This window comes from Anolis carolinensis, chromosome 4 (genome assembly GCF_035594765.1).
Source record: "Anolis carolinensis isolate JA03-04 chromosome 4, rAnoCar3.1.pri, whole genome shotgun sequence".
Taxonomy (NCBI): Eukaryota; Metazoa; Chordata; class Lepidosauria; order Squamata; family Dactyloidae; genus Anolis; species Anolis carolinensis.
The window spans coordinates 92,750,812-92,769,095 of NC_085844.1; the positions used below are offsets into that span (position 1 = coordinate 92,750,812).

An 18,284-nucleotide genomic window follows, 5' to 3' on the forward strand; every position below is an offset into this window, starting at 1 on the left:
AAAGAAGCATAAACACGAAATCTTCTGCAGTGTGAGCAAACACCCCCTTTTTTCTTTTTCTTTTTTACGCAAATCTCATTTGTCTACAACAGTCATATTTCAGATCACTGCATACAGCGGTCTGTCTACATTGCTTCGCGAGTGTAGGAAGGAAGAACATCATTCTAAGAATGGGAACTATACCCTAAACATGAGGACCTCTGACATTTCATCTGAAAGAGAGACTCTAAATCTCTCTTTATATATATACTATAAATTATATAATATTATAATGTAATACAATACTAAATAATACAATATACTAATATTAATTATATATTTATATTACATGTAATATTACTAATAATATTACCGTACAGTGATATAGTACAACATAGTAATTTAATGCTAACATTGTGCTATGCTAATAATATAATATATTGTATGTACATATAATTTGTAAGCCGCTCTGAGTCCCCTTTGGGGTGAGAAGAGCGGGATATAAATGTAGTAAATAAATAAATAAATAAATATCCTACCCAATAAGAAGCTAGTGCTCAATAAAAAATGAATGGCACAATTCAGTTTTATCAGCCCTTTTGGTATTTTTATACATATATGACAACAGCAGCTATATCATACTTCTTGTGAAATGAAGCCAAGAAATAGTAATAATAGTAATAATAATAATAATAATAATAATAATAATAATAATAATAAACAACTTTACTTCTAGACCGCCCTATCTCCTTGAAGGGACTCAGGGCGGTTTACACACATAAAAAAAGGAAAACATTCAATGTCTCAAATAAAAATAGAAAGATACTAGGTATGGAATGGAGCTATGCAGATCTCACTAACATTGGGATCTTCCATACAGCCATATAACCCAGAATATCAAGGAAGATAATCCACAGTATCTGCTTTGAACTGGATTATCGGAGTCTACACTGCCGGATAATCCAATTCAAAACAGATAATCTGGATTTTAAGAGCTGTGCAGAAGAGACCTGAGCGAAGAAATGAGACAAAATCAACTAGTACCTAAAATAGGGGAGCATCCCCACCAACCCAATAAACTGTGATATAACTTTATGATTACATATCTTTACACATTCATACCTTCTATTTGGAAATAACTGTTAATGGCATTTAAGTTCACCAATCATATGTGTTGGTAAATTATTATGTTCACTTATACCCCGCTTTTTCTCTCCACAAAAGAGACTCAAAGCGGCTTTGAGATTAAAACAAAGTTTCCAGTGGATATTCTCTGCAAGTATATGAGTTGGCAAAATGAATTCTCAGAGTTTTCATTATTATGAAAGATTGCTTATTAGGAACTTACCAGTGATCCCTTCTGCTAATAAGTCTGTCATTTTACCACATGATGATAGAAGCTTTGTGGTAAAGTCATCTAGAAGAATTATCTTTATATAAAAGAAACAGGAAAAGTAGCACTTTAAACAATACATTCCAATAGTACACTGTTTTATCCAGCTGGCTTAGTGTGCCCAGTTGTGGGTAAATTTAATTGCAATGTTGTAACTAACTACTAGTATATATATTTACACAGAAACAGAAAATCAGTATGCTCTGTGTGTATTAAAAAAATCCACTTTGTATGCACATTTACATGCTCTCTGCTCTAGGAAGGCAACATCAGTTCTCCTCCAGATAAATCTTATTACCATTATGGTGGAGTTGACTTGAACGCATATAAAACCAAAAGTTCATTCAACTCTGAACATATATTCTTCTTGATTCACTTATATATTTTAAATAATTACATAATATTTGCCCACTGAACTCTTTGCAAGGGGGAATTTACTGTTTTCAGATGAAACTTCCCATATAAAATTAGTGCACTATGTAGATGCATAATAAAATCTAGGAATTTTGTTCTCAGACCTATATGATTCATGTTTTCCTTTGACACTGAACTATGAAGTAATATCAAAAGAGCTTACAATTTACCTGGTCAAAGTCTTAAGGTGCCAAAACTTTTAAATTTTAACAAGTTTTACTGAAATAGAAGAAATGTGCATTTTAAGCGTACAGTTGACTCTCTACATTCACAAGTTTCAGTTTAATGAATTGGATTATTTTCAAGTTTATAGCTATTAAACAATAGCTAGCTCCATCTCCTTACACCAATTTTTCTGCACTGCTGCCTTTCCAACAGAAGCAAACCCGGAATCCTTACCCTACTTTCTCATCTAAGCCTCGTCAAGATTTTAAACTCCTTCCTTCCTTGTTCCCCTTCCATTTTCCCATCAAAGCCAACACCCAGTGTTATGGTTGAGCCTTATGGCTCCGATACTGGGAGACGAGGTCGTAAGACTCCTCGGGAGTCAGACTCTCTTGAGGAGCGAGAAAGGAAACGGCTCCGGGACTTATTTGCAGAACCAACAGACGAAGACTCCTTTGAGGGTTTTACCGAGGGAATGGAGGAAGAGATGGTTAGCTCAGAGGAGGATGACATGGAATGGACTCGTGTGAGGGAGGATTTGGGTGTCACCGGCAATGATAGTGTGGGAGGCGATTGGCGGGTTGCAGGATCGGACCCGTGGACGGGCTGGAGGGATGGAACGGGATCCACAGCTGGGGATGCTGTGGGGCGTAGTCAAAGGTGTTTTAGCTCTGATGAGGATGATGAGGAGGAGGCACCTGGAATTAGGATAGCAGCTGACAGCGATGAGGAGTTATGAACTGGCATAAAATGGGGTCTAGAATCAATGGCTAATTGCGTTGGGCAAGGTAATCTGGACGAACGCTTGGGCTCTTGTTGGGAAATTCCTGAAGACGGGTGTGATTCGTTTGCTGAATACATAAGTTACCAAGGACATTGGGCGGGAGGAACTGTGTGGGCTTTTCCTGTGCAACTTGTGTTCAATCTCGATAGCTTGGACCTCCGTCGTCTTTTTGACGGACATTAATTGCCTACTCTGGATTGACGCTGGACTGACTGACTGACTACGATCCCGGACCTCCCTTCTGTGGCTATCGGTGGAACTTGTGAACTAAAGACATCTGTACCTGGCTTTCGACCTCGGACCGGATTGGGACCCTGCTGACCGTTACTACCCTGATTGATGCGCCTGGATCCGGATTTCGCTCGTTGCACGGAGGAGTAACAACTTTAGTTACTCAATTGTAGCTTTTTAGTAGCAGAGAGGAATCTGCTGCCAGTTATTTGTGTTTCATTGAACCTTTGTTTATCAACTTTTGTTTGTTTAAATTGCCAGGCTGAAGTAAGCATTTTTGGTTTAACCCGGATTAAACTTCTGTTTAATCCGGTTTATCTTTTGAACCACTTTTAGTACCAGCGGAGTCTTTTTGTATCTTTTCACATTGAAGGCAAGTGTTTGCCTAGTCCTTTGTTTCTTACGGGCATTTTTAGTGCTGTTACTTTAATAAACTGTGTTGAACTTTATTTGGTGGCGTTCTGTCTGTGACACCCAGGTTTGAAACTCCTTCAGTGGTTACTCCTCTCCCAACCAGAGCAACACCAAGATTTGAAACTCCTTCCTGTTACTTTGGCCCTCATCTCCCCTCCTTTCCATTGAAAAAACATCCAGACTTCATCCTTCTTCTATTGCCCCCTCCCATCAAAACAACACCTACATTTGAAACTCTTTCCTCAGTTGCTTCCATCCTCCATTGAAGCAACATCCAGGTTTAAAACCCCTTTCCTCTTTCTGGTTTTTGTTTGTTTGTCTTTACTTCTGCAGGGGTTCTGCATCCCTAACCCTGTAAATGTAGAGGACCAACTGTATATGTAGTAGAATTAAAAGCATGGCTGAAACTAGTTTAGTCATTTTGGTTTTCTAAAAAGAATCTGTATAATTCTAATGCGTTCCTTTCAAACAGGACAGACAAAACACTTTTGAAACCAGGCTACATTGTGGCACTTATTCTAAATTAATATTCACATAGCATACCATTTAAAGGAGTGATAAACCACTAGAGGTTAATACAAATATTAATCTCACCTTCCATTCTTCTTCTTTTCTGCAGTCATCAAATACTGATGTTTTCAGCTCTGAAAAATAAATTCCGAGTTAAAATACAAATATAATAAAAAATATGACTGTCTGAGCTTGCTGAGAGCCTCATACAGATTGAGTATGCCTTATCCAAAATGCTTGGAACTAGATGACTTTTGAATTTCACAGGTTTTTTTTAGGATTTTAGAATATTTGCATGTACATAATGAGATCTTTTGGAGATGGGAACTGAAGTCTAACCATGAAATTCTTTTCTGCTTCATATCAGCTTATAAACATAGCCTTAACATACTTTTATACACAGTATTTTATCAATGTGCATTGAACCACCTGAAAGCATCTTATCTCAGCTACCATATAGACGATTTTGGAGTATTTCGGGTTCCGAACTACTCCAAAATATTCTTACGCAATGCTTTGTTAAGCAATGCCTAATAAAAGAAACTGAACTCTAATACAGGCAGTCCCCAAGTTACAGACAAAGTATGATCTGTAGGCTTGTTCTTAAGTTGAATCTGTATGTAAGTTGGAACAGGTACAGTTTAAAGAGTATCTCCAGCCAAAAATATATGTGTATGTGTTGGTTTTAGATAACATCGGTAGGGTTAACCCTCCAGTTATGTTTGTTTTGCTGTCTGTGCCCCTGTTCAGAAGATTTCACCTCACATTCTGTCCCTGTGGCAACTGAATTTTGTAAAATTTGGCTTGCTGTGGAAACAAGGATTGGTGATAAAGCTTCAGTGAGACACCTTTTCCCCATGATAACTCTTTTCAGGAGTGAATTTCCCTTCCTAGGGGTAGATTCCTCTCACTTCCTGTTGTCTCACCCCGTTCTAGGAGCTGCAGTGGCACAATGGGTTAAATTCTTGTGCCAGCTGGACTGCTGACCTGAAGGTTGCCGGTTCAAATCCATGAGAAGGGGTGAGCTCCCATCTGTCAGCTCTAGCTTGCGGGGACATAAGAGAAGCCTCCCAGCAGGATAGTAACACATCCAGGCATCCCCTGGGTAACGTCTCTGTAGACAGCCAATTTTCTCACACCAAAAGCGACATGCAGTATGTTCACAAGTAACTTCTGACATGATTTTAAAAAACTGTTCTTAACTATGAGTTGTAGGTAAGTCGGACATTTGTAACTGTACATGAAAATGAGATCTTCAGCACAAAAGAATGGAGCAATAAAGCAACAAACACAAGCTCATTGGTTTCAAACTCTGGCAGCTTCATTTGAGCCTGAAGTTAGGATGAGGAAGAACCTTCTCCCCAGCCTGACTTTGAAGCAAATCAAGGTCCCCTGTAATCATAATCTGCCATTAAAGCCAACACAAGGAGTTTAGCTTTCACAGTAACCATATGTCAGGACCCAGGCTGCAGAGCACCAATAACCATACACAGAGGCCAGAATCTATCTAATATCTTTATTGTGGAAATATATAAAGTTAATAAAAACAAGTGTAGAAAATAGTCCAGAAGTAGACCTTTCAGGAAAGGTCAAAATTAGTCCAAAGATGCAATGTCCAATATGAAATATTAAGGTCCAAAGTTGTAATCCAGTAACCGAAACACTCACTTTGCCAAGCAAAGTGAGGGGAGATGACAAGGTCCTTTAGTCCATGAAACTTAAGCAAGGCTAGGAAGTAAACTTGATTCTTGGAACACTAGGCTTAATTCAAGGCAACAAGAAACGAGGAGCAAGAACAGGATCCGTGGTAAATTCGTGGCGAGGTCCGGAAAGCAAGGCAAGGTCCGTGGAGCAAGGCAAGGTCCTGGGAAGCAAGGCAAGGCTGGAAACGGGAGCAAAGGACTTGAAGCGGGAGTAGCGTAGTCCACACACGACCTACTCCCGAAGCTGACGAATTGACTCCGCAAGATTCCTACGTGGGCAAAACACCTAAATAGGGTCTCGTTTTCCCGCCAAAGAACAATTCTCTGGGGAACCAGAACCGAAAGCCATTCTCTGTGTCCAGATGCATGACTCCCTAAAGTTTCCCATGGGAAGCAGGCTTAATCAGCTGAATGCCTGGCAGCAATCCTAGCGCTCCTGCGAGACGCCTCCTGAGCGCCTTTCTGTTGTTTATAATAATCACGGCGAGAAAATGGGGGAGATTTCGGCTCAAGGCTTGTTTGGCAGACTTCTGGAAGGCAAATCTCCTGCAGGTGCAAGGGCTCCAATTCTGGCTGAAAAAGCTCCAATTCTGGCTGAAACGGTGGGAAACCTAAGTTTTCCTCTTCATCTGTCACAACAGTGCTAGGAACGGGACTACATGGCCCATGAGTCATCACACTATCCCCCTCCTCAAGGCCCCTCTCCAAAATGGGCTCTCTTCCCGAGGTGCGGGGCCGCGGCTTGGCGGGATAGGCCTGGTGGAAGCGGCGGGCTAAATCGGGGGCATGGACTGTGGAAGCGTCTTCCCAAGAGCGTTCTTCGGGGCCAAAACCTACCCAGTCAATAAGATACTGAAGGCGGCGGCGGTGAAAGCGAGAATCCAAAATGTCCTGAACCTCGAATTCCTCCTCCCCATCCACCAAAACAGGAGTGGGGGCCGGCCGGTCTGCATCAGGGCGCACACCATCCGCCGGAAGGAGCAGGGAGCGATGAAACACTGGATGAATGCGCATAGAGCGCGGAAGTTGAAGTTTGAAAGTCACGGGGTTAAGTTGCGCCACCACTGGATAGGGACCAATGGAACGGGCATCTAGCTTCCGGCAAGGGCGGTGGGAGGGCAAAAAGCGAGTGGACAGAAGAACCCGTTCTCCTACCTTGATTTCGGGGCCCGGCTGGCGATGATTGTCAGCGTGGCGTTTATAGTCCTCCTTGGCTTGGTCTAGTTGCTGGAGCAAAAGTTGTTGCACCGCTGTGAGTTCTTGCAGCCAGTCCTCTGCTGCGGGAACTTCTGAGGTTTCAATGACAGCAGGAAAGAAACGTGGATGGAAGCCGTAGTTTGCAAAGAACGGGGTTTCTTTAGTTGAAGCCTGGACACCATTGTTGTAGGCAAACTCCGACAGCGGCAACAGGGAAGCCCAATTGTCCTGCTGATAGTTTACATAACAGCGAAGGTATTGTTCCAAAGTGGCATTGGTGCGCTCAGTTTGCCCATCCGTTTGGGGATGGTGAGCCGAAGATAAACGAGAGTCTATGCCCAATAGTTTTTGTAGTGCTTTCCAGAAACGAGAGGTGAATTGAGACCCACGGTCTGTGACCAAACTCTTGGGCAAACCATGTAATCTGAAAACATGCTGAAGGAATAAATCTGCAGTCTCTTTGGCCGTGGGGAGGCCATCGCTGGGAATGAAATGGGCTAACTTGGTAAAAAGGTCCACCACCACTAGGATCGTGGTGAATCCAAGGGAAGGTGGTAGGTCAGTGATAAAATCTGCAGAAATTATTTCCCATGGACGAGATGGAGTAGGAAGGGGATGCAGTAGCCCTGAGGGCTTCTCCTTTCTTGTCTTGGAACGCTGGCATACCGGGCAGGTATTGACATATTTTTCCACATCCTTGCGGATCTTGGGCCACCAGAAATCTCTTAGGATCAAATGCATGGTTTTAAATAATCCGAAATGCCCTGCTGGCTTGCAGTCATGACACAGACGAAGTGCCTTTTCCCTGCCCGGTCCTGGAGGGATGTAGACGTGATTTCTATAGCAAAGCAACCCATCCTTAAGCGAGAAGGGAAAATGTAGTCCTTGGCGAAGTTGATCTCGAGCCCAGGCATCCGCCTGTTGACTGGCCCTGATTTCCTGAGCACAAAAGGGCCCTGGAGTAGAGGAAGTAGATTCAATTGGAGTGGATTTGGTGTTCCCCACTGTGAGCGTGGCAAAGTTCTCGGGCTGCAGCAATTGGGATTCAAAGGTCTCTCTGCGCCCTGCAGCATATTCTGGTTTCCGTGATAGAGCATCTGCTTGCTTGGTCTGAGCTGGGGTTACATAATGGATCTGGAAGTCAAAACGCTCAAAGAATAAAGCCCAGCGCTGCTGCCTCTGATTTAACTTGCAGGCAGTTCTTAGATGTTCTAGATTCCGATGATCAGTATGGACCTCAATGGGAAATTTGACCCCTTCTAACCAATATCTCCAAGTTTCAAAGGCTGCCTTTATGGCCAAAAGTTCCTTTTCCCAAATAGTGTAATTTCTCTCTGGGGCTGTTAGTTGACGGGAGTAAAAAGCACAAGGGTGAAGATGATCTCCCACTGGTTGCAAGAGTACAGCCCCAATTGCCACATCGGAGGCGTCAGCCTGCACAACAAAAGGGGTTTTAGGATCTGGGTGCTGAAGGATTGGCTGGGACGTGAATAATTTCTTTAGTTGCTGGAACCCTTTCTCTGCTTGCTCCGTCCAGCGGAAAGGCTGTTTCCCACGGATGCAGCTGGTGATTGGATCAGACCAGCGGGCAAAGTCTGGAATGAACTTGCGGTAATAGTTCGCGAACCCCAAGAAACGCTGCACCTCTTTCTTGTTGGTTGGCGCCCGCCATTCCAATACTGCTGAAACCTTTGCCGGGTCCATGGAGAGCCCTAGTGGCGAGACACGGTATCCCAGGAAATCTACCTCTTGTAGATCAAAAGCGCATTTTTCCAGCTTGGCATAAAGTCCATGATCCCGCAATCGTTGTAACACCATTCTGACGTGGTTCTCATGTTCTGATTGTGATCTAGAAAACACCAAAAAATCGTCCAAGTAGATGATCAAGAACCGATCTAGATAATCCTGAAAGATATCATTGACAAAATGCTGGAACGTTGCGGGAGCTCCACATAAACCGAAATTCATGACCAGGGACTCGAATAATCCGAATTTAGTCTGGAAGGCGGTTTTCCACTCGTCCCCCTCCCTGATGCGAACTAGATTATAAGCCCCCCGAAGATCCAGCTTGGTGTAAACCTTGGCCCCTCGAAGCCGGTCTAATAGGTCCGAGATCAAAGGCAGGGGATAGCGGTTCTGCTTAGTGATATTGTTCAATGCTCTATAGTCCACCACCAAGCGTAGGTCCCCTGACTTCTTTTTCACAAACATCACTGGGGAAGCGGCTGGGGATTGAGAGGGTCTGATGAACCCCTTGCGGAGGTTTGACTCTATGAACTCTCTTCTTGCTCTGGTTCAGTCAGGGAGTAGAGGTGTCCTCGCGGGATCGGGGCCCCCTCCACCAAGTCAATGGCACAATCATAAGGCCTATGCGGGGGCAGTTTCTCGGCTTCCTTCTCATTGAAAACATCCCAAAAGTCTGAGTATTTCTTGGGCAAGGTGATGATGGATTCAGCGTCTGTGGCATGGCAGACCTTGGCTACAAGACAATGGTTTTGGCAATATTTGGAAGCAAACTGCAGTTCTCTGTTGGTCCAAGAGATGCTGGGGTCATGGAGTGTCAGCCATGGGATCCCTAGAATCACAGGGAAACGAGGAACCTCGGTAACAAAGAAGGAAATCTCTTCCATATGTTCCCTTATCCACATTCTGGTGGGTTCAGTCCATTGGCTTACTGGACCTGTCTTTAGGGGGCGGCCATCTATGGCTTGTACCACCCGGGCGTTCTTGAAATCGTGATATTGTAATCCCAGAGAGTCGGCATACTCTCTATCAATGAAATTGTTTGTTGCTCCTGAGTCTATCATGGCGTGGATCATGACGGGTCCTTTTTTCGCTGACCACAAGGTGACCACTAGGAGAAATAGGACCCCGGTTGACGGCTCTTGAGTGGGGTTTTTGACCGGGTTGGCGAGCCTCTCTACGCCCGGTCGTTGGCTTCCCCCGCCGGCTTTGCGCCAGCCGCCTCGGCCGTCTCCGACTCCACGGAGGACGCCGCCGCCAAACGAGCGGCGGGCTTTCTTTTGGCTGGGCACTCTCTGGCAAAGTGGCCCCCGTCTCCGCAGTACCAACAGAGGTTTAAACGTTGGCGGCGGGCCTTCTCGGCAACGTCTAACCTGGGGCGCACATTGCCCAATTGCATTGGCACCTCCCCGCTTTCTCTGGGGTATGGGGCTGGTGGCGGGGGTCTCCACACTGGACGTGGTTGGACGCCGGCGGGAGCGGGAGGTTTTGCCCCAGCTCTCCCACTCTGGCCTCGGAGCCATTGTTTCCTGTTGGCAAGCATGACTTCGGCTCGTAAACATTGGTCAATAAGTCTTTCAAGAGAGTTCGGAGGATCCACCTTGGAGATTTCTTCCAACATCTCGATGTTGAGACCCTCCCGAAACTGTCCTCTGAGGGCTATGTCATTCCAACCGGCGCTTTGAGCCAGCACTCGGAACTCGGCTATGTACTGGGACAAGGGCCTGTCCCCTTGAGAAAGGCGCCGGAGTTTGTGGCCGGCCGCCTCTAAATTGTCCTCGATCTCCCAAGTCGCCTTAAGGTGATTCAGGAAGTTTTGCGCGGAACTTAGGTGTGGGGAGGTTTCATCGAACAGCGCCGTGGCCCAATTGGCCGCTGGGCCGTCTAGGAGACTGTAAATCCACGCCACCTTGATGTCTTCTTGAGGAAACTCGGCCTGACGGGCTTCTAGGTATGCCTGGCATTGTCGACGGAAAACATGAACCTTGGAAGCTTCTCCAGAAAACTTGGTTGGCAACGCCAGGGCAGGGAGACGGGTTCCGCGTTCCTTCAAGCCCCGTATTTCTCCCTCTTGCGTATGGAGCATATCACGGATTCTGTCCACTTCATCCTTGGTGATGGTGTAGCTGAGTGGTTGGTCTCCCGGCCCGGCTCCGGTAGACATTCTGGCCTAGGTTAATTGGTGCTTAAGGAGGCGGAGTCAAACTGTCAGAACGGGACTACATGGCCCATGAGTCATCACACCATACAACTTGCTAGTTTACACAAAAACAAACTCTGGTTTAAATCAAACAAAGAATATGGGAGAAAGAGATTTTTTTGTAAACCTAGAAAGATTTCCTGCAATTTATTTACATATATTTGTGTTAAGTCTGAAACAGGCCCAATCCTTAAAAACCCCTCACTGAACCACAGAACACTCCATTGACATTTAGATTCTGATAACTGTAAATTCTGAACTAGTAGCCCAGATCTACTGAATGAATAAAAAACTAATACACAAATTAAAGAAACAATCCTTAAATTATTCAGTTGATCTGATAACGGGAAAAAATGTACATATAATTTTGAGCACATCTAAATGCCAGATTCAGTATCTGTCTTCACAAATTACTGTAAGCAAAAGCAAAAGGTGTTGCAGACAAGGTGTTCATTTACCCTGACACTGCTGCATATCCAGAATTAAGGTATGTACAACAGCAATCCAAAACTGCAAAATAACCATCTACTTATATTTCTATGCATTTGTTCAAATGAATGTTATTTGCATGCATGTATTTGCACCTATTATAATAAATATGTACTATGAGACCTTATTCCTATGCATATTTAAAGTGAAAAAAATGAAACACATAACACAGGGGGAATAATTATATATAATTTCCCATATAATGTTGCATTGTAATTCTCTATACTCCTGACCATTATCAAAAAATGTTTAAAAGTGGAGTGGGCAGATCAAAAGACAACCTAGCAAGATGGCACTCCCTGGAGGAATCCTCCACCTTGTGTGACTGTGGAGCAGAACAAACAACTCCTCATATGTATGCTTGCCCACAATGCCCTGCATCATGCATGGAGAACGTGTTGTTTAAAGCTATGGACAATGCGACTGCTGTTGTCCACTTTTGGTCTGAAACTATTTAGGTGTTTGTGATTCCTTTATTTTATTGCTTTTAAACTTATTTATTATGCAATGCTTTTGATACGAAATAAATAACCATTATCAAGATTTACCAGGGCTTTTTGGCATACTACTTCAACAACATCTGAAGAACTGTACAATTACCACCTTCAGCTGAAAAAAACCAACAAGCACTGCTGGAAATTCCCCACCTTCTACTTCTGTTGTCATCTTCTCAATTTTTAAAAGTTTCATTTTCAATATCACTGTACAACTTCTGTTAAGGACATTGGGGTTTTTTATTTTAAAACTATACCAAGAATAGCACTAGTCCTTAATTTAAAAAAAAAGATCTGTGATCACGCTCCCATTTTTGGTGATTTATCAATTGTTCTGATAATTACACTAAGTGGGTAAAGTCAGGAATAGCCAATTACATGCCTAGTTTTCAAAGACAAATTCAGGGGTTTTTTTTTTTTGCTAATATGTTCAATTATTTCTATAACATGCACCTACTATTTCATTTATTTGGATTTCCTATTCCTAGATCTTTCCTCATGACCCTCAAGTATTACATTAATAGATATGTTTATCTTGATTTTTTAAAAGTGAGATATTTAGAAATACTCATCTCATTTTCAAATCCAAATCACAGCAGTGTTGGCAGACATAATGCTGATTTCCTGCACACTTCCCCTTGTCTCTCAACCAATTTGGAGCAAATTTCTCCTCTATTTTTTCCAGACTTACAGTGGTGTTCCCAGTATATTTGATACCAAGAACAGATAATTTCTAACACACACCTGGTGTAAGGTAATTTTCTTTCCAGGAAATTATGACCCCGAGTCTGCAAGAACTAAGCAGTCTCCTATTCATATGATCGCTTAAAATTCACTTTTCCAACAGTTAACACCCAATCACGAAATGAAAAGAATAAGGTTCAGAACAGAAATATGTGCTGTGATTTTTTTCCTTTATTGAAAAAAAAAATGTTTCCAAATGAGCAAACTGTTTTCAACCCCTTATTAAAGCCATCACAATATTCCGTGGCCCTAAATGCCCTAATTATGTCTGTTTTACTAGGGATTTCATTGGCAATTTAATGGTGCTTGCGTCAAAACAACTCTAGAAAGAACTTCCTAGCCTTAACAAGAGCCAGTGTCACGCCTATTCAATATGCCCTACTTAGCTCCTTCATTCTGTTCAAATTAAAAACTGGAGAGAGATATCGTTAAATGGGTTTTTCAAAGGCATGGTTTTAAAGAGCAAGAGTGATGCTGGAGTGGAGAACCCACAAAACCACCCAATTTACTCACAGGGCAACCAAGAGAAAGAGGTTCATAATGGAACTATGGAGGTGGTGGCACTGCTTGGCTTAGCATTAACCACTACCTATCATGTATCTCCAGCCATGAAAGTGAAAAAGGAGTGCAGTGGCAGAGGTGAAGAAGAAAGAAAATACACCTAAGAACATGGATTCCTGAGAGAACATACCTCCTTCTCTCCACAGCTAGCACTGCTAGGCTGGAAGCATGATGGGAGGGCAGTCTCCTGACACAATAGCTTGATTGGGAAAAGATTGGAGGAAAGGAAAAGGAGCCTCCTATAAAAGGTGATATGGACAATAGAAAAAAGGAAGGGCCACCAGCAGCCTATCAGGTATAAGACATGTTCTGAGATAGTAACCCCAAGAATTTCACAAGAAAATCAGCTTGTGCTTTATAGCAAACCTTTTTGATTGTGGAGATCATGAATAACAATCGATCACTATTTTTTAAAAAGATGTGCCTCAACATATGATTGTCCTAATGAACAACTTGTACTCAGGAAAATAGGCTACTGTTAGGATAAAATCCATATCACACTTCTCCAACTCCTGAGAGGCTGGATGGCCAACTTTTAGGGGCACATTCTCATTTTTTCCTGACTATGGTTCCACCATTCTTATTACCACCACTCATTCATGTACTAATGCACTAAGCATTAAAACATCTTTAAAAACTGCAATAAAAGAATTATAGTTCTTTACCCAGGGAAACACTATCGCAAATCCATGGATACAGAGGGCTGACCGTATTTCAAGCAAATCAGCCAAAATCCCATACTTGTCCTTTCCATAAATAATCTATAAAAGAAGATTACAGGCACTAGGAATATTGTGCAAATCTAGGAGTCAACTTCATCTGCCTCCATCTCCCATTTGAAGCAGTTTTAACATAATTCATTCAGCTTTCCAAAGAACAAGAGGACTGTTGCTTGAGCACTAATCATCCAAGCAAGAAGAATGACAGGTTCTTTTCCAAAAGTACATATTAACTCTTCCTAATGTAATGGAAATAATTACTATCACCTATCTTCCAGAGCAAAAGAAAGCTAGTACCATGGGTTTCTACTCACTAACATACATTGGAAAATATAATCAAAAGAAAACAGTATGGCAAGACAAGGTGACATCAAACCACTCTAACTGTTTCCTTTTCCAAAAGTATATTAATCAGACATTACTATTCTCTGCTTCTTTTGTCTCCAAAAGTACTCCAACTTTTAATTAGTGTGTAATAAAATTCTATAAACATCCTTATAACAACAGACAAGGACTTCCTTTTCGACTTGTTAATAAGGTCAAGGTACATGATGCAAGTTATACCAAAACAATGTAACAATTCCACTGAGTTCACAGGTTTCTTTATAGAAGTCATTCTCAAGCTATTTTATGTGCCAGGGGCCAGTATTAAATAAAGCCCACTGACTGCAATTTATTTTTCAGGAAAAGTCCCCAAAGACTGGCAGCTAATGACTTGCAGACCAGTACCTGTCTATGAGCTACCATTTTTAGCAGCATTCATTTACAGTACAAGACCTAACATTATCTCAAATTCAGATGACAAATGCAGTTTTCAAATAATCACAATCATAATCCAGTTCTAGAAAAGTTGGATTCTACTGTAAAAAATATTTCTTTATGTATGGGAGAGTTTTGATAATGAACTACAGCAAAACACAAGTCCCTTTAGTCCAGAATACCTACAATGACTTCCAGTTTACTTCTAAATACATGAAGTGGTAAAGAGGAAACATTAAATCATACAAAACATACAAGCAAGTATCACATATGGGCACAGAAAAAAAATGCAACAGCTATCTCATTATAGGTCAAACAGCAGTGGAGAAATTGCAACACTGCATTTCTAAGAACTACACAGAGAACGTACCGTATTTGAAGTAACCAGAGTCCTAAAAACATTTTGTATCACAAAAATTAGGTCCATATATATATACAGTAGAGTCTCACTTATCCAACATAAACGGGCTGGCAGAACGTTGGATAAGTGAATATCTTGGATAATAAGGAGGGGTTAAGGAAAAGCCTATTGAACATCAAATTAGGTTATGATTTTACAAATTAAGCACCAAAACATCATGTTTAACGACAAATGTGACAGAAAAAGTAGTTCAATACACAGTAATGCTATGTAGTAATTACTGTATTTATGAATTTAGCAGCAAAATATCACGGTGTATTGAAAACATTGACTACAAAATGAGTTGGATAATCCAGAACGTTGGATAAGCGAGTGTTGGATAAGTGAGACTCTACTGTATATATATAGTCGAATATTATACAAAATTAAGACCCAGAATCAGAGGCGCCCCGGTGGCGAAGTGCGTTAAAGCATTGAGCTGGAGACCGAAAGGAAAAGGTCCCGAAAGGTCCCAGTGGGAGCAGCCACTGTTGCTCCAGCTTCTGCCAACCTAGCAGTTTGAAAACATGCCAATGTGAGTAGATCAATAGGTACCGCTCAGGCGGGAAGGTCATGCCAGCCACATGACCTTGGAGGGGTCTACGGACAAAGCCGGCTCTTCGGCTTAGAAATGGAGATGAGCACCAACCCCCAGAGTCGGTCACGACTGGACTTAATGTCAGGGGAAACCTTTACCTTTACTTAAAACCCAGAAATCAGTATTTAAGTATTTAATCAACTACGTAACATAACCCTTAATCCAAGAAGAAAACAAGGAACCACAGAGTAAATGCCACTGAATTATGTCTCACATAAACTATACTCTAGACACAAATTTTATCACTTAAATCGCTTCACCTGTCACAAAGGGAGAACCTGTAAGACTAGCAATAAGCAGATTCTGGTGGGAAAATGTCCATAGTCTCCATATAACACAGTTAGTTAACAAATCTAAAAAGTAACAATTTAAAAATCCTGATGCCATTTAACAGTAATTGATTCATGTTCTCGCCTTCCAGGGAATTTAGGATGGTAAAATCCATGATGATGGGAACACTTCCTGCAAATTTCTTGGGAAGACAGGTGAAAAAATGTCAGCGTGCTGGAAAAAGGAAAGGCCACCAGCATTGAAGCGATGCTCCTACGCCATCAACTCTGCTGGACTGGCCACGTTGTCCGAATGCCCGATCAGCGTCTCCCAAAGCAGTTACTATACTCCCAACTCATGAACGGGAAACGGAATGTTGGTGGATAGAGAAAGAGATTTAAAGATGGGCCTAAAGCAACCTTAAAAACTGTGGCATAGACACTGAGAACTGGGAAGTCCTGGCCCTTGAGAGCTCCAGTTGGAGGTCAGCTGTGACCAGCAGTGCTGCAGAATTCAAAGAAGCACGAATTGAGGGCTTAAGGGAGAAACGCGCCAAGAGGAAAGCACATCAAGCCAACCCTGACCAGGACTGTCTTCCACCTGGAAACCGATGTCTCCACTGCGGGAGAATATGTGAATCAAAAATAGGTCTCTTCAGCCACCTACGGACCTACCCCCAAGATCCCACAATTGGAGGACCATCATCCTCAATCTACAAGGGATCGCCTAAGTAAGGGTCTATGGACCGTCAATAAATATTGTTGTATATACACCTTATATGCATAAATCTAAGGAAATGTTATACATAATACTTTTAATAATTTCTGCATGAAGTGAAGTTTGTGTACATCTGAAAGCAAAGCTGTCACTATTTCAGCCATCCATGTGGATCATTTTGGGTTTTGGAGTGCAGGCAGTCCCCAAGTTATGAACAAGATAGGTTCTGTAGATTTGTCCTTAAGTTGAATTTGAATCCGTGCCGTGTGTGTGTGTGGGGGGGGGGGAGGGGGGGAGAGAGAGAGAGAGAGAGAGAGAGAGAGAGAGAGAGAGAGAGAGAGAGAGAGCGAGCGAGCTTTGGATAGCACAAGGAAGGGTTGACAGCCCTGTGGTATTTGTTTTGCTGTCTATACCCCTGTTCAGAAGATTTCATCTCACTTTCTGTCTCTGTGACAATTGGTGCTTGAAAAATTTGGCTTGTTGTGGAAACAAGGACTGGTGACAAGGCTTCAGTGGAGACATCTTTTCTCCATGGTAACAACTCTTCCAGGAGTGAACTTCCCTTCCGAGGGGTAGATTTATCTCACTTCCTGTTGCCTCACCCTTGTTTGTAAGTCAGATGTTTGTAACTTGGGGACTGCCTATATTTTGGATTTAAGAATTCCAGATAAGGGATGCTCAACTTTAAATAATAGTTCAAGCCTGTAAAGCAAACTCAGACACTCCCTATTCCTCGTCAAGATTAAAAACAGACAGAGAACAGTGGAGCCAAATACTCTTCCCAAAAAGCAGACTTGTGGCAAGTTCAAAACCACTTTCACCTTCGGCTATTTCATTGCTAAAATATTGTTAAATTATTGTGAGGGCTATACCAACATGGGCATGCAAGAAAAAAAATCCAGTTGCCAATGACCCGTTTTGGGAAATTCTAAAACTAGATTTTATTAAAAGTCTGTTATTCAGTCATTTAGCTTGTAAACCGCTTTCCTGCCTGACAGGAAGAATAATACCTCACGTTGTGTTGTTTTTTAATATGTATTTTTGTATGTCAAAATAAGGTTAAAGGCAGTGAGAAGATCTCACTTCCTCCGTATCTGTACATAAGGAGAGATGCTTTGATTGATGTACAAGTTAACTTGCTACTTCCTCAAGCTGTGAATCCTTGAAAGAAAGATTTTGAATAATCCTTGAAAGCCTTTATTTTGGTGTGTGTGTCAGGAGGGACGGGGACGCAACCAGTATTTAAACATGAATTTCAAATGTGTGTCCTTTGCTTAATCTCAGTTTTGTGTATTTTAACATGTATTTTATAGAAATATGTTTTAATATGTACCTTTGAAAGAAATACATTTCAATATGTGTATTTGCAGTATTTTTATGATGTTTATGTGTATTCATTATTCTGTAACCCACCTCGAGCCACGAGGAGAGGCGGGTAAGAAATAAAATATTATTATATTTTACTCATTTATTATGTATTTTTTGTCTCTTAAGAGATTCCAAACAGCTAACCGTGTTAAAAGAAATAAACATGCACAATTCGAATATTTAAATATATAATTTTATATGCAATATGTTTGCTCTTTTTTAAAAATGCATTATGTCACTATGTCATGCAGTTCATAATAAAATAATTGAAAACATATTAAAAAATATTGCACATTTTATATATAAAGTATGTATATTCAAAAACGAGGGAACTGAATAAGGCTAATGGCACAGTCCTGGGGAAAAGGCTGTGATATCTTATCAGGACTGTGCCTTCAAACCGCCTGTCAAGCCTATACATTTGACACCAAA

General features: G+C 41.9%; 1 protein-coding gene across 2 annotated transcripts in view; it reads right to left on the reverse strand.

The window, feature by feature from the left end:
• Positions 1–18,284, reverse strand: part of stxbp3 (syntaxin binding protein 3) — a 45,370-nt gene that overhangs the window by 26,645 nt on the left and 441 nt on the right. For both annotated transcript variants that reach the window (XM_008115041.3, XM_003223598.4), the window contains exons 2-3: positions 3,975–4,024; positions 1,328–1,409 (exon numbers count right to left, since the gene is read on the reverse strand). In XM_008115041.3, coding sequence (XP_008113248.2) covers positions 1,328–1,409; positions 3,975–4,024 — 132 coding nt within the window. The remainder of the gene's footprint in view (positions 1–1,327; positions 1,410–3,974; positions 4,025–18,284) is intronic.